A 15,992-nucleotide genomic window follows, 5' to 3' on the forward strand; every position below is an offset into this window, starting at 1 on the left:
ACACAGTGGTGGGGGAGACGCAGGAGGGTGAGGCCCACTCAATCAGGGCTATGGGCTGCTTCCCACCCCACCTTGGCCCCTGCCCCCTCACCGTGGGCTCCCGGCCAATGTGATGCACGGCCATGGACACATTCTGCACCATGTGGAAACGCTCACCGGCCACCGTGATGGTCCTGCCGCCACTGTGGGGGACAGCAAGCCCCATCAGCCCACCTGCCACTCCAGAGCGTGAGCTCAGCCTGAGGGTCAGGATCTGGGGTCTCACCTGACAGGGCTGCGGCGGGGACTGATGGCAGTGATGACTGGGTTCTGCATGTACTGGAAGGTGAGGTTGCTGCGCACGCAGCCCCGGCGCTCAAAGCGCACGCACACAGACACGGGGGCCGGCAGGGCGCCCTCAGGCACGGTGCAGGTGATGCTGGTTTCCGTGCGCCTGTGGGAGGGCAGTGGTGTCATCCGCAGGGTCCTGACCTCCCACTGATGGCTCCGGCTTGCCCATCGGCCGGGCACAGGCCCGTGCACTTGGCCTGGGTTCCAGGGCTCCTCTGCCGCTCCCAACCTGGTCTTCTGGCCCCATGCACAGAAACCTGTTATTTCTATATTCCTACTGCCCCACCTCTGCTCCGCTGTGCTTCCCACCTTCAACACCTTCCCCCCCTCCCCAGATCCTGCCCATACTTTCCAATCTTCTGCTCCATCCCACACCATCCAAGAAGCTTTTTCCCAGAGCTCCTCTCTCCACTGCACTCCTGCTGAGGAGTGGCTCTGAAAGCACTGACTTTTTCCCCAATCTCAGATATTTCGATTTCCTGAGGGAGTGTCTGCTTTCCTCTGGGGGCTGAGACCGCTGGGCTCCTCTTGGTATCCCCTAGTAATGGCCATCCTTGGGCCCTGGTACACAGGAAGTACATAATAAAAACAGGCATTTCACCAAGAGGTTGTGGACCACACCACTGCCACCAAACACAACCCTGGGCCAGCCAGAGGATCTCAGAACGTGTACAATCATCACCATTTTCAATGAGCTGTCACTTACAGAGCACCTACTGTATACCAGGCACAGAGTACTATTCATAAGTACTACAGTATGAGTACTACAGAGAACTCATACTGGTTCTTACTAGATAAGGATAGTGAGGCTCAGAGGGGGAGAGGGACTTGGGCTAGGGGACACAGCAGGTGAAGACCCAAGTATCGCTTGGTGCAAAGATGTCACTCCACTCATCTAGCACCCCCACCCCAACTCTCCTGGGCTAGGAGTGGCCCAAGACCAGGGGCTTACACAAGCTCTGTGCAGGGCTCTGTGTCATTCACCAGGACTTGGAGCTCGGAGCCCACATGGAGGTCGCTTCCGTGAATTATGATTCTGGTGCCCCCGGCCTTGGGGCCCTTGTCAGGCTCCAGGAATTGGACCAGGGGCAGCTGTGGGGAGGAAGACAGGTGGTCAGGCCTCAGGCTATCCCCCGAGTGTGGCTGGTGGGGTGGGCAGGAAGGTGGGCGTGGCCTCCCTTACCACGTAGGAGAAGCGCTCCCGTGACTTGCCCTCCTTGGAGGCGTTCACTGTCACCACGTCTGAGAATGGCCCTGGGGCTGGCCCTGTGGCACACACAATCCTGGGGGGAGGCAGCTTTGGTCAGCGGAGTGGGCTGAGCATCTCCAGGGCTGGGTATTCTCCCTTAAATAATGCCTCCCAGTCCACCCGGAGGGTGTCTGAGCTCCCCACTCTTGCACTCGACTACCCACCCCTCCCACTCACAGTGGGGGCTGCTATCTGGCCAGGGCACCCAACAGCATCACCCACATCAATACTGAAATCATTCCCCCCCCACAAAATGAAATCATTCCCCATCAGGTGGAAGACAGCCACTCTGAAACCCCCAAGTGCCACCCTGATGCCAGGCTCTTCCCCGGGACCACCCTCACCCCATGACTTTCCCACACTTCTGCAAAGATATGAAAAGGGGGTTGGATAAGACGGTCTCTTTGGACTGAACATTCTCCAACCATGAGGACATCTAGGCTGGTAGACTGATGGCCTTTCTGCAAGCCAGACTTACAGTCCTTTTCCCCGCCACCCCCAAGGAAATCCAGCTCACTCCCTGTTCCTCTAGCAGCCCTCTAGCTCCGCGGCTGTAGGCCCAGACCCTGGTACCACACCAGAAGCCCCACACTTCGTGAACTGCAAGGTTTTTGTTGTTGTTTTGTTTTGATTTTTGTATCAGTGCCAAGCTTCTGTGGAAGTGGAACTGGTCTAGGGGAACGTGGGAGGGCTTCCCAGAGCAGCAGGCATTGAAATGGGAACTTGAAGGGTAAAGAGGAGTATCCAGAGCAGAATGGGCAGGATGCACATGGAGAGGGGATGGACTTGAGCAAGGTCCAGGACACCTGGAGGTGGGCCACTTCTGGGGAGCAGCAGGGTGCCGGGGAGGGTGGGATGGCAGAGGGGAGAGAGGAGGGCAAAGCTGTGGTTGGCACTTTTGGGGGCGGGTCGCTAGAAGTCATTCAGACCCCACCCTGGGTACTGCCCACTACTTACTCCTCTGACACCGTGTATCTGTTAGCCAGTGGCTCACAGGCTACGCTGCCAACCCACACGCCATGGGCCACATCGCTAAGCCGCCGGCCTAGATTCCTGCCTCGGATGGTCAATAGGGTCCCGCCATCCAAGGGGCCACTCAGGGGCTCAATCTGCCAGGGGACAGAGGATGAATGAAGTTCTGAGGCTGGAAGGTCAGCAGCCTCCTCGCTCACCCACCCCCACTATTGCATACACCCAGGAGGAGGCATGACCATGTCCACCTGCTGCTCAGGAGAAGGTACTGGCTCTGAAAGAGTTGGGACCACTGCTCACTTGACAGGTCACTGGGGCTGCCAGTGAGGATGTGCGTGCGGGTTACTGAGCCCACGTGGACGTGGGGATGTGAGTATGCATGCACAAAGTCAGTGACATTGGTCGGGGGAGTCTCCAGGGGACGACGAGGTCCGCCTCCCAGGGGCCACGTCTGACCACATGATCTTGCATCCCAGCCAGAACTTATTGGGCCAGGGAGGGGCACCTGGCCAAGGCTAAGCCGATGACAATCCCTTTAAGACTTTCATTTTTTAAGTTAATTTTTAGAATTTTATTTAAATATAATTTGCCAACATATAGTATAACACCCAGTGCTCCTCCATAAGATTTTCTTCACTGAAACTGAGGCTTGGTTATTACTGATCTCAGTTATCATCCTATTGGCAAGGTTTCCCCAACCTCGCTATAAAAATTAGACATGAGCTCCAGCGTCTCTCCCACCCCAGACTCTCCCCTTTATTCTGTTTTTCTTCATAGCACTTACCACCTTCTATATGTAAATTATTTATTTCCTTACTTATTACTGCCCACCCTCCTCCCCCACTACACCATTAGCTCCATGTCGAGGGTGGTACTTTGTTTTGTTCACAGCTGTGTCTCCGGCACAGAGGGGGCCTGGCACCCAGCAGGTGCTCAGTAGGTTTTACTACATGCATATGCCTGGTCGTGTGCAAGCACAGGTGCACGGGTCTGAGAGCCCATGAGGGGTGCTATGTGTGTTGCACATGCAGGCATGTGGTATGACAGGCCTCTGTGGGTGGGGGTGCTTACCGTGCGGATCTCGGGGGCAGGGCAGGTGCCAGGCAGGGGCTGCAGGGGCCCCCGCAGGCGGCAGCCATCACTCCACACGCACAGGTGTCCCAGGTCCTCCCGACCTAGGCACTGAGAACAGTCGGGGCTGCCCATGGCACAGTTATAGACTTCCACTGGGAGAGACATGGAGGCAGCATGGGTCAGTGCCCCCATGACCACAGCGCCCTCTGCACTCACCCTCATGCTGTGGTGTCCCACCCAGAGGTGAGTCCGGGTTCTCCAAACTCTCCAGGGCCTGTGTTCAGCACAGTGCAGCAGCCACAGCCTCATTAAAATCATCTTCCCTCACCGTGACTCAAACAAGTAGGAGCTCTTTATATCAGCCCCATTTGACGGATAAGAGACTGAGGCTCAGAGAGGAGGAATGACTTGCCCAAGGTCACACAGGCCGTGTGTGGCAGGGCTGGGCTTCACACACAGGCCTGAGTGGAACTGTTTACCCCCCAGTGGAGCTTGGGGATGCTGGGGAACCACCGAGCAATGTGGGCTCTGTGGGAACCAGGGCCTCAGATTCTCAGGGTGGCCCAAGAGGGAGTGTGGGGAGGGTTCTTCAGGGCCTTGGGTATGCAGGCTGGTTCTAGGGTCTCTCTGGGGTCTTCATGGTAGCGATGTGGGGGGTGGGTATGCTCACCAGGGATATCCAAGGCTCTCCATGAACAGGCTCTTAGAGAATTGACTCAATACACGTAAGAGCCGTAAGGACACTAGCCACCATCTGGGGGTGCTGACTATGTCCCAAACACAGCTGTAAGATTTGTGTGCATCATCTCAGCAAATCCTCACCAAGCCTTCTGTGAAAGGACCTGTGCCTCATGTCACACGGGGACAATGAGGCTCAAAAGGGAAGGCTGAGGAAGTGCCCAAAGCTGTGCAGCCATTTTGGGCACAGAGAAGTCTGGCCCGGAGGAGTTGCTCAATGGATAAGTACTGAGCAAGTGACCAGGTACAGAATGGCAAGGCTGGGATCTGAGGGCCTGTGCGTAGGGAACAGCAAGTGGGACATCTGTGCCTGCAGCGAGCACTGGCTGAGTCCCCCAATGCAGATCCCCACCCGTTAAGGCTGAACTCCCTGGGGACATCTGGGTAGGTGGGGTCCCCACCTGTCATGGGATCAGGGCTGTCCAAGAATCGGGCTGGCTGACCCTTTAGTTGGAGGCTGAGTGGAAACACCTGGCTCTTCTGGGTTGTGTGCAGCTGCAAAAGGACAAGAAAGAGCATGAAGGACATGGGGGAGGTCTAAGTCTCTGCTAGGGGAGGGGATGGATATCATGAAGACAGGAGAGGGCAGGGCTGTTGAGGATGGGGAGGGATCAAAAGGAGGAGGGGAATAGGTGGGAAGGAAGGAGTAGAGCATCTGGGCTTATGCAGGCCTTTCCCCACCCCTCCATCCCCCCACACTGGAGCCACACCACTTACCACCACTTGGTTGCAGTGTACAGTGGATTCATTCACCCATATGGCTTCAAAGACCTCCTCTGGTCCAAAGCTACATTCTAGGGCTGCACCCTGGGAAAAATGGGGGTATTGAAGAGTCATATCAGCACTCATTACCCTCTACCATCAGCACATCATGGTCTACCACCCTGAGATGTGGGCTGGGTCTTACTCGCAGGCTCCCACCCCTTCAAAATGTCCTTCCTGGCCTTCATGTCCAGTGTTTGAGGGAGACAAGGAGTAGGTGAGAACCTAGAACTTTGCTCTTGTGCTGTCCATGCCACCAACACCCTCCAATGGCCTGAACCAATGGCCTTTTACTCAGCTCACAAAGTCCCAGCTCTTTAGCATGACTAGCATTCAAGGCTCATCCCAGTAAGACTTCAACCCACCCACCCCACTTTCTGTCCCACAGGCCAGTGCCCATGCCATAGCAGGACACTCTGACATGGAACAGGCTGCCTTGCCCTCGGGCCTTTGCCCAGTCCATTGCTCCTACTCAACAAATCTCCCCTTTAACCCTTTAACTACCCTGCAAAACTCAACACAGCCTTTAGAATCCAGCTCAAATGTTCCAAAGACTTCCTAGACTCTCCCCTTAAATCAGGTGGGCACCCCTCATTCTACCATTTATTCATTTAGCAGAGGATTGGGTGCATGTGAGGGGCTCTAGGAAGTTCCTAAAGCCTGTCCCCACCCTGTATGTTGAGGACCACCCTCAGCCCCCTACCCAGGCTCTGTTTACACTGGTCTCCCCACTCCTTGGGGAGGGTTGGGGTTGGATCTTAGCCTATGTGACACTTCCAAGGGCAGTGGATGGCAGTAAAAGAGCTCAGGTTCCATCAGTTTGAATCCTACCCTCTGGTCCTGCCTTGCTGCGCAACCCTGTGCAAGTGGCTTTCCTGTCTGAGCTTTGGTATCCTAAATTTTGTAATGGAAACAGGATTCCCTACTCAGTAGGGTTGCTGGGGAAACTGGAGAGCATGTATCTTTAGTGGTTTACATACTGTGGGTAACTAATCTATGCTAGCTGTTAGTATGCAGGAGGTGCTCAACATGTCTGTTGACTAAATAAACAGGGCCCAACGTTGCACCCTCATCTTGCCCAGCACAGCCTCCAGGGAGCAGTATCAATAAATATGTGCTGACTGAACAAACTCAGGTTTCATGTGTGTTAAGTCAGCCTCGTGGCAGGACTTCCTGTTTATATCCCTGTTGTCAGCAGATGTGACACCCCGAGGAGAAAACAGGTCAGCACACCCCTCTGCCCTGGCCTGACCCCTCTCCCCCTTTCACTCTGAAGCTAACACAGGAAGGTGGCTGTTGAGCTCATTTGCCCACGCTAAGCCAAGAGGGGGGTCCATCCTCTTGAGCCTCTGGGCTCAGGCCTCAGCCCCTCAGGAGAGCAAGCCCAAGCTGTCTCAGGGCTCCCCAGGGCATGGGCTCAGCAAACAGGCACACTGTTTCCCCCAGGCTATACACAGCTGGGACGCAGCAGCTCAGATCCAATCCCAGGGCTCAAGCCTCCCCCATGCCAGGCTCTTGTAGCCCAAAAGAGCAGCACCGCCCTCCAGCGCAGCCCAGCCCAGGCCCCTTCACACTCCAGAGGCTCTGTACCACTCCTGCAGGGTGGAGTCAGAGGGAGGGCACCTGCCCCTTACAAAGCTCCAGCCACGAGGCTGCCTGACACATCCCAGATGCCCAGCACGTGGTCCCCACGTGTGACAGCTGTCACAGGCCTCTGCTCACCCCCTTGGAAGCAACAGATGGTGAGTCCCCAGGAGCTGGGGAGGGGGACGGCTGGCACACGTCCAGAACTCGTCAACACTTCCCACCCAAGACACTCTTCCAGGAGGGACCCAGAAAGGAGCTGCAACTCCTCCTCCCCATGTGTGGGTGGGGAGGTAAAGGCAGACTGCAGGGAAGAGCACTGTAGCAGGAGTCCGGTGCTAGGGTGCAAGTCCAGCCCTGCATCATGTACCTCAAATCACCTACTTCCCCTCTCTGGGTCTCCTGCTCCCCATCTGGACAAGGGGGCAGTGCAGGGGACCTCTGGCCATTCTTCAGGTAAGACATGCCAGCCATGAACTGAAGAAGTGTGTCCAGAATCACAACTAGGGGCGGGGCAGGCAGGACATGGACAAGGTTCCCCTGTGGGCTGCAGCCCAGCTCTGCCAGGAGAGCTCGAGGGTTGGGGAGTCTGGGGGTCCTGGCCAGGGTTTCCCTCAGAAGCTGTTAGCTACCTGCTGTCCCTTGGGCTAGGCCCTCACCACCCAAGTCTCTTTCCTCCAACCCCCTGTGACCATACTGGGGCTTTCTCAGACAGAACCTGGAAATTCAGAGACGCAGAAGCAAAGTGTGGGTAGAGGGCCCAGAGCCTGGGTCCCCAACCGGGACGGCCTTCTCCCCGTCCCTGCCTGGGTCTGGCCTCCACCTACCTGGAAGGCAGCATTGGCGAGATGCACCGGGATGCTCTGCGAGCTGCCTGTGGGCATGGGTGCCAGGGCAGAGGGCAAGATCTGGGGGCAGTCCTGAGGGTTCTGCAGTCAAAACACAAAGAGGTGAGGGTGAAGCAGGAGCACTGCAGAAGAGACAGGACTCATGGCCCCTGCTCCCCGCGGGGATGCCTGCCAGCCCAGGCAGTGAGAAACACCGGGAATAAAATCACAACAGCCGCCACCACCGAGAGAGACATGCCCAGTGCCTTCCACACACCATCTCCTTTGTCCCTCATGACACGCCTATGGGCAGGAGACTCTATGGCCCCATTTTACAGATGAGGAAACTGAGGCACAGAGCAATGAAGTAAGCTGCCCAGTGATGGAACCAGTGCCCCCGTGGCTGCTCTGGGGCATGCCTCACCAAGGAGGTCAGGAGGCTGAGGCTGAGGCCTGGCCCCATTCCCCATCTCTGGGCCTCATCTTTCTCAGCTATAAAATAAGGGGCTGCACCCACTCTCTGAGACTCGGTCTCCAGACTGGCACACATTAAATGATTCAGAAAGAAGAAACTCCAGGCTTCTGGATGGCCTGTGGGAAACAGTCTGTGAGGACCCTGCGACACCAGGTTTCACATCCCTCCCCACTTCTGCAGGCCAGAGTCCCAGCCTTGGGGCAGAGGTGCCAACCCCCAGAGAGTCCCGGATCAGGCCTGGCCACCAGCATTCCCATGGCAGAGGTACAGCTGAGGCCAGGTGGAGCAGGGGCTACTTCAGAAAAGAAAGGGAGGGAGGGAGGAAGGAAGGTAGGAGAGGGAGGGAGGGGGGATGGAGGGAGGGAGGCCAAGAGCCAGAGATTCAGAAAGGTGGTGATACACCTGAGGTCAGGGGTCAGAGCTGGCCTTTGAACTCCTACTGTCTGCCTTGCAGGCCAGAAACAGGCCTGAACCTGAGGCCTAGGGCAAGGGGCAGAGACCAGGGGGCAAGGCTGGGCCCACCATGCCGCCTTGGTGACCTCTCTGAGCTTCAAGCCTGGAGCCCTCAGCCTGCACTAGGTTCTTCAGACCTGAGGGTCCCGGTGGGCCATGTCCTGCCTCCTCACACTCTGTGCCTGATGGGCTGAGAGCCTGAGAGACAAGGGGACTGGGGACCCTGCAGCAGCCATATCAATCCAGGGGCTGACACTCTTCAATCTGGAGGGTTTCCTGCTCTGCCCTCCTCCTGTCCAAGTCTGGTTGGGGACAGACTGGGAATGCCCTGAGCCATGTGTGTCTCCCCTGAGGTCACCCAGCCAGGGAAGAGGCCTCTGGGAATAGAATTCGGGGGCCTCCCTGGGGTCTTCTGTCCTTATTGTTAACCAGGAAGGGAGTCCTCAAGGGGAACCGCAGGAGCCCAGCATATCGCTGGACCTTGAGGGAATACTGAGAAATGACCACCATGCCAGTATCAGTGGAAACCGCTGGCTCACACAGCCCTCCCTGTGCTCCTGGACCGTTCTGAGCCCTCGGCACCGAATCAATTCGCCAAATCCTAACTCCCAACAGCCCTGTGAGGTAGGTACAATCGCTATGCCCATTATACAGCCCAGGAAGTCAGGGCACAGAGAGGCAGAGCAGTATGCCCGAGATGGAATGGGCAGCACAAGAGGCCTCTAGTTGTCCAGACTGTTTGCTGACCACCAGGCCCAGCAGCCTCACCCAGACTGGTCCGTTTCCCCGGGAGCGGAGCCCGCTGCAGACCACGGAGGCCTCGGCTGCCGAAACCACGCGGCCGGGCCCAGGGGAGGCCCCTGAGCTGACCATTCTGTGGGCCTGGGCCAGCTCAGTGTGAGCACACACAAATCCCTGTGCCTCCAAGCTGCTGTCCTGCACAGTCGCGTGTGTAAACCCCATGGAATTTCAGAGAATGGAACCCACATGTTTGCAATCAGTTTTCATGGCTGCTGCCAGTTCTGCCTTTGCAACTGGCCGGGGGCTCTGTGCTGTCCTCCCAGCTCCAGTCCACCAGTGGGTAGGTGGCTGATGGGGGGTCTGGGGGGTGAGGGTCAGAGCAGGGGGAGCCTTCCACAGGAGGCCCCCCCACCAGAGGAAATGACATGGGACCACCCCTGAGGGTCCCCCATTCTCCTTGATCCTCAGCCAAGATTCCACGACCACTTGGTGCTTGTACCCATTCTACAGAGTGGAACTAAGGCCGAGGCTCCTGCACACCTCTGCCCTCCGTCGGTACCTCCCCTGTCCCTCCCGCCCCAGAGCTGGCTAACCCTCCATGGGGGCAGCTGGAGTGTCTGCTGCTGGCCTCCAGCACCAGCTGCCTCCAAGTCTGGCTTGGCCTTTGGGGAACCTCCCCCACAGTCCTGTGGTTTGGGAAGACTGACTCTACTCCCTAGCTCCAGGGATAGGTGGGCACCCTGAGCCTGGCCTGGGCTCAGCAATTGGTTCAGGGAGCATTTGTGACCCTAGTTCAGCCAGTGAGAGTTAACTATGGGACTTCTGCAGAACCAATAAGAAAGAAAAGCTCTTCTCATTTTCTGGGGCTGCCAGGAAATCAGGAGACTGCCTGGAACTGCTGAGGCCGACTTGCTACCGAGAAAAGAGGGCTGCCTGAGCGCAGACCCCACCCAGAGGGGCAGGAAGTCCCGATACCGTGGTGGGAACCCCTGGATCCAGCTATACCTGAAGATGATACCATGCTCCCCCACCCCAGACTCTACACTCACATGAGTCAATTAATTCTGTTGGGGCCAAGGCCAAGTTTGAACTAGGGTTTCCCAGCATGTGAACAAACGCTAGGGGCCTCCCTGCCCCATCCCAAGCCAGGACACGGACACCTCAGGAGGCGGCATCCCCTTTGCTGGCTTCTCCCCTTTGCTGGAATGCCATGCAGGGCACCACCTGCAGGTTCAGAAAACCACAGCCAGTTGCCCATACTCCAGGCAGAGCTGAGAAACTGGGACACCAGGAATGAGGATAGATGCTCGGTCAGCAGTGCCAACAGCCACAATCAACCCGGACGGGAACCCAGTGTGTGCTGGTTCACAGAGGGACTCACCTGTTCCCACCCTGGGCCTCACAGACTCTATCACAGCCTTTCCCATGTTAAAGGGTCAAGAACTGGCATCCCAATATAGTGTAGCTGGCCCAGGGACCCTGAACCCACCTGACCTGGTCCCTTCCTACCTTTCTGTACCCTCACGACCCCCTGAACTGTCCCCTGTTCCTACCAAACCACTCTCCCCACTAGCTCCTCACAAAGTTCAGGTTCACAGTGGCATCCAGGCCAGCCTCCCTGTCAGGGGGGCCTCCCCTCCCATCTCTCCTCCCCTCCTCCACTTTCTCCTTCTGGGGCCCAAGGGAATGGGAAAGTGACAGGAGACTCAGCCCCTGGCACCTGCCCAGGGACACCTCCTTGGCCTATCCCAAGCCCTACTATGTCCTCCCGGCTCTCGAGGGGTGCAGGCAGATGTGCACACCCCACCCCACCCCGCCCACCACTTGACCAGAAGCATGGCGCTCGCATGGCAAACTGAAATGTAATTAAATGCCAACTTAAATATCAGTTAGAGCCTTCTGCAGGCCTGGGGAGGGGGCTGCCTCTTCTCCTGCTAGATTCCATAATCCTTTGAGACAGGCCCTCTCTGTGCCCCCCCGCCCCAACTCCTGGCCCCCAGAGCTGCAGACCTGGGGGAGATGGTTTATGAGGTGCTGCCCCAGAAACACCTCCAGGCTGGTGAGCTGCTATGCATCTGTCAGGACCCTGCCCAAAGGTCCCCTTCCCGGAGAAGTACTACCTGGCCCAATCCAGCAAAGTGGCCACCAGCGCCTACGGAACATAGTGGCTTTTTAGTGAGTACCTACCATGTGCCACGTATGGAGTTGGTGCCTCATAGATGCAATTCTGGATTCCCAGCACGGCAAGTCAGGCCATATTATAGTAGTGAATGTATGGTTTTATAGTAAGTAAAATAGGCGATGGGGAAACAGGCACAGAGAGGTTCAGAAGCTTGCCCAGGATCACACAGCCACAACTCATACCTCAGGCTCTTGGCTCATGATGGGGAGGGCAAAACTATGTCTAACTGGGTTCTTTCCCAGTGCCTTGTGCAGACTTAGGCCTACAAAGGGTGCCCAATAAATGCTGAATGAATCATGTTGAGGCTGGGTCTTCCTCACCCTCATCCCTGTAGGTTACAGCATAAGACTCAAGCTGCCAGCACAAATGCTTTATGTTCACAGTCATTGAGTCCCTAGTATGTACCAAGCCTTGGGCTGGGGGCTGGAAGATGTGGTCCCCAAAAGAGAATAGGAGTCCTGGTTGGCCCGGACTGGAAACCTGGCATCCAATGCAGAGGCTTGGGGGCCTCCCCTATGGTTTGGCCACAAAGACTCCCCTGGGGCTCTCTCCCAGTGCCAGAAGGCCCATGTTACTGTGTCAGTCCTTTGAGTTAAGCTCCTAGATGACTCTTCTTCAAAGCAGTGCTGGGGCTCTGGCAGGAGGTACATAGACCAGAGGTTTCCAGGTGTGGGCCATGGAGCCCCCCTGCCCCTTAGCATGTACACATTGATCTCTGCACCTGCTTGGAGGATTCCTGATGAGGTTCTCTGAGCCCAGAACCAAGAGGCTGGGGCTTTAGATGCTCTGGGGCCTGGAGCTCCTTCCCTAGGATGCATGCCCAGGGTGACCTCCTCCTGCCAAGAATCAGGGCCCCCAGGACCCTATTGGCTACCTCAGTTGTACCATCTGGAAAATAGAGCATCCGTCTCTTGGGGAAAGGACCCTCAGGCAGGGACTCGGTGACTAATATAAGACAGATCTGAGAGGGGATTAGCTGTGATCTCAGAACCCTGGCACCACTACTACCAACTCCCGCCGGCCTGGCCCCAGCCTAGCCATCCCACCTGGTGGGAGCATGACAGCCCCAGCCAAAGTCTCAGGAATACCATTTGGTCATCCCTGGCTTGAAGTTGGGATGCCCTTAGAGGCTTTTTGGGCAAAGACATGAGGCCACCCTGTGAGTGAACACACCTCGGAAATCAACCATCTGCAAGGTATATGGCATCTTCATTTGTATTTCCCCCTGCTCCCCAACTCTCCCCACCATGCCCATCTGCGGTATAATTGATTCAATCCAGCCATCCCATAGCACCAGAGAGGGCCTGGATCCTGGCCAGCTGTAGAGCTCAGGGGACCAGCATAAACAACAGGACCTGAAAGCATATGGTTCCTGAGGCCAGCTCATCTTCTCTGCCTGAGGAATCACCTACCCCTGGGTCTACAGTGTCCACAGGGAGACCAAAATGGGGCCTTTCAGCACAACTCCTGATCTGCGGAAGGCAGGAGGGGCTTGGACTCAAGGTCCCAATCTGGTACATCTTGGTCTCAGGGACAAGTGTCCTGACCCCACAGGGTTGTTGAAAATGTTACAAGTAAAATTTACAACCAGCCAGTACTGGGGCACCTGGGTGGCTCAGTCAGTTAAGCATCTGCCTTCGGCTCAGGTCATGATCCCAGGGTCCTGGGATCAAGCCCTGAGTCAGGCTCCCTGCTCAGAAGGGAGTCTGCTTTTCCCTCTCCCTCTGTCCCCCCACCACTCAAGCTCTTTCTCTCTCTCCTCTCAAATAATTAAAAAAAAAAAAAAAATATATATATATATATATATATATATAAAGAAACTAGCCAGTATTAGCAAAATGTGCAGAAAGGGGCCCTCCTACTGCATGCAGGTGGGAGTTTAAACTGGCTCAGGCTTTCTGGAGGCAGTTGAGTTAAAGGCATAAAAATACGGTCACGCTTTCACCCCCAAAATGCCATTTCTAGAATTGGTCTCCAGGGAATAATCAAGGATGCACACCATGCCCTGGCTATATAAGAACACAAAAAAGAAATGGGAAGCTATCAGTGTATCCAACAATAGGGGATTAGTTAAATGTGCTTTTATGTGATGAGCCAGGGCAGCTGTTGAATCTGGTGCCAGGAAGAAAATGTAATGATGTGGAAATGTTCTCAAAAAAAAAAAAAAGGTAATGAAACAGGCAGAGGGTGTCTCCCCCCCAGGCCTAACTTACCATGGGATTTGGTGAGGCCTCACACCGTGACTGGTTGGAGACACAGGCATGCTGCTGGGCACACCAGAAACAAGGCCACTGTGCCGACAGGCAGCTGGTACAGCTGGAAGGCAAGGGACACCTCAGACACTTAGCTCCCCACCCTCACTTCACCCCAGCCCCCAGGATCGGGGACCCAAGAGGTAGATCTCAACACAGGGGAAAAAGGTCTTCTGCATGATAAGGGGGTGGGGCACTTTATAAGATAGTGAGCTCCCTGCTACAAGAGGTATGTAAAGAGAGAATAGACAAGCAGGGCCTTTAGGAGACTAAGTGTAATCAAAGCACCTCTCTCGGCCCCTACAGCCTCAGTGCTCATGGAAGCCGGGTCCTATGAGTCTCCAGGACATCACCATTTATCCTCCAACGGCCTTCCTGAGAACAAAGCCCCTTCCCTGTTACCCTGCCCCCCACCCAGCGGCAAACGCCCCAACCACTCACGCCGTGTGGGGATACACCTGTCCGACGCGGCTGCAGTTGTAGATGGTGAAATCGGCCCTGACGATATTCCGCCCATTGACCCTCACAGACATCTCCACAATCACGTGATCTAGAGGGACCAGGGAAGCCGGGGAGAGAAGGACAAAGGTGTCGGGGGTCTCCACCAACGTCGGAGGCTGGTGATCTCAGGACCCCCATGCCCAACATTCCACCATGACACCCCTTTGGGGCTGTACTCAGAGCCCAGCATGTGAGGCACTTACCCTGGTGGGGCGGGAACGGCGGGAACTGGTCCCTGGGCAGGAGGTTGCAGTAGGCGATCTGGTGGTCAAAGGCAGGGCCTGGGACCCGTGCCACGGTGCGGATGTTGTTGCCATAGTCACAGGCCATCTCCATGCCGCTGAGGCTGGGCAGGCTGCCGGAGATCTGCAGGATCATGCCCTAGGGACCGGCGACCCTCAGCTGGGGGACTGGGGAGCAGGTCTTCCCCCCACTGCCCCACCGCCACCCTAGCAACCCTGGGAGAAGGGTGACGAGTGGCCGGGACCCCAGGCCAGAGGGCTATATCCTACATGGGGTTCCCGAGGCCTCAGTTTCCCCATCTGCAAAATGACACTGACCACCTTACAGTAGTCAGGGAGGCTCTTCATGACCTGGTCCCCATGACATCTCTGACCCCATCCAATAGTCCTTCCTATCCACCTGTCTGTTCTCACCTCAGGGCATCCGCAATGGCAATTCCCTTTGCCCAGAATGTTCTTTCCAGATACTCACCTGATTCACTTGCGTCCTACCTTTGCTCAAGTGCAACATTTGCAGCATGAGGCAGGCTCCAACCTGGTCTAAAATGTCAACGTTCCCCCATCCATTCTCTACCCCCTCTCTTCTGCTTCTCATTTCACCATGGTACTTGTCACCACCGTCTTGCCATCCTATCTCTTGCCCCCACAAGCATGTCAGCCACACAAGGGCCGGGGCTTTGTCTGTCTTTTTCAATGCTGTGTCCTCAGAGTCTAGAACTACACTTAGCACATAGTAGGTGCTCAAAAACACACCTGATAAATAAGCGAATGAATGAATGAATGAATGAATGAATAAATGAAAAGACAAACCTATGCCCAGTCAGCCTGATGAGATAAAGCCTGTGAAGGACTCTGTGATACATAATAATGGGGAGAGGGGTGCAAAGGAGCACCCTTTGCAGGCCCCATCTGCCCCTTTAGAACCACCATCTCCCCTGGTTGAGAGATAAGGACACCCAGCCTTAGAGAAGTCACTGAGGGCTAGGCTGGGCAGGACCCAGGCCTGTCTGTCTCTCAGTCCCTGTCCTCATACCAGCTGCTATGGGTGGTGAGGGAGCTGTGGCAGCTCCAGGTCTTCCCTGGGCACAGGTGAAGCAGGAAGTCACATGCCCCCATATCGCAGATTAGTCTGTTTCTAAGAACAAGAAATAGCAGCCTGGCACTTGGTGGTCCCTCTGCCCCTCCCTGTACTGGGGCTGGGAAGAGGTGGGAGGTTGGAGACTCACTCTCCTTCTACCCTCCAACCCACTCCCTCCCTCCTGAGACTCTAGAGCCTGCCCACTTGTGTTCAAATCCCAGCTCCCCTAATCCCTCACTGTATGCCCATGAGTTAATCACTTTACCTCTCTATGCCTCAATTTCCTCATCTGTAAGATGGAGATGTTCAGAGCACCCACTTCACAGAGTTGAAGGAGGCCTAACACACGAACACCATGTGCATAGCAAGTGTTGGCACTTAGTAAATGCTCAGTAAAGCCCAGACATTCTCATGCTCTGCTTCCAGGTCCCTGGGGCACCATGGGCAGGAGTCTCTACCTCTCTGGGCTTGGGGTCAGGTGAAAGGTGGCTTCCCACCCTGTGTCGTCCCCCAAGCTGAGTGCCAGCTCTCC

At 56.0% G+C, this 15,992-nt stretch overlaps 1 protein-coding gene across 2 annotated transcripts in view; it reads right to left on the reverse strand.

Annotated features, from left to right (window-relative positions):
• The window catches only part of PLXND1 (plexin D1), a 56,398-nt gene that overhangs the window by 19,397 nt on the left and 21,009 nt on the right, over positions 1 to 15,992 (reverse strand). For both annotated transcript variants that reach the window (XM_041761616.1, XM_041761615.1), the window contains exons 6-17: positions 14,344 to 14,521; positions 14,081 to 14,189; positions 13,601 to 13,703; positions 7,537 to 7,638; positions 5,081 to 5,170; positions 4,765 to 4,858; positions 3,623 to 3,777; positions 2,537 to 2,688; positions 1,514 to 1,613; positions 1,283 to 1,422; positions 266 to 433; positions 92 to 182 (exon numbers count right to left, since the gene is read on the reverse strand). In XM_041761616.1, the coding sequence (XP_041617550.1) occupies positions 92 to 182; positions 266 to 433; positions 1,283 to 1,422; positions 1,514 to 1,613; positions 2,537 to 2,688; positions 3,623 to 3,777; positions 4,765 to 4,858; positions 5,081 to 5,170; positions 7,537 to 7,638; positions 13,601 to 13,703; positions 14,081 to 14,189; positions 14,344 to 14,521 (1,482 nt within the window). The remainder of the gene's footprint in view (positions 1 to 91; positions 183 to 265; positions 434 to 1,282; positions 1,423 to 1,513; positions 1,614 to 2,536; positions 2,689 to 3,622; positions 3,778 to 4,764; positions 4,859 to 5,080; positions 5,171 to 7,536; positions 7,639 to 13,600; positions 13,704 to 14,080; positions 14,190 to 14,343; positions 14,522 to 15,992) is intronic.

The sequence above is a fragment of the Vulpes lagopus genome, chromosome 7 (assembly GCF_018345385.1).
Source record: "Vulpes lagopus strain Blue_001 chromosome 7, ASM1834538v1, whole genome shotgun sequence".
NCBI classification, from domain to species: domain Eukaryota; kingdom Metazoa; phylum Chordata; class Mammalia; order Carnivora; family Canidae; genus Vulpes; species Vulpes lagopus.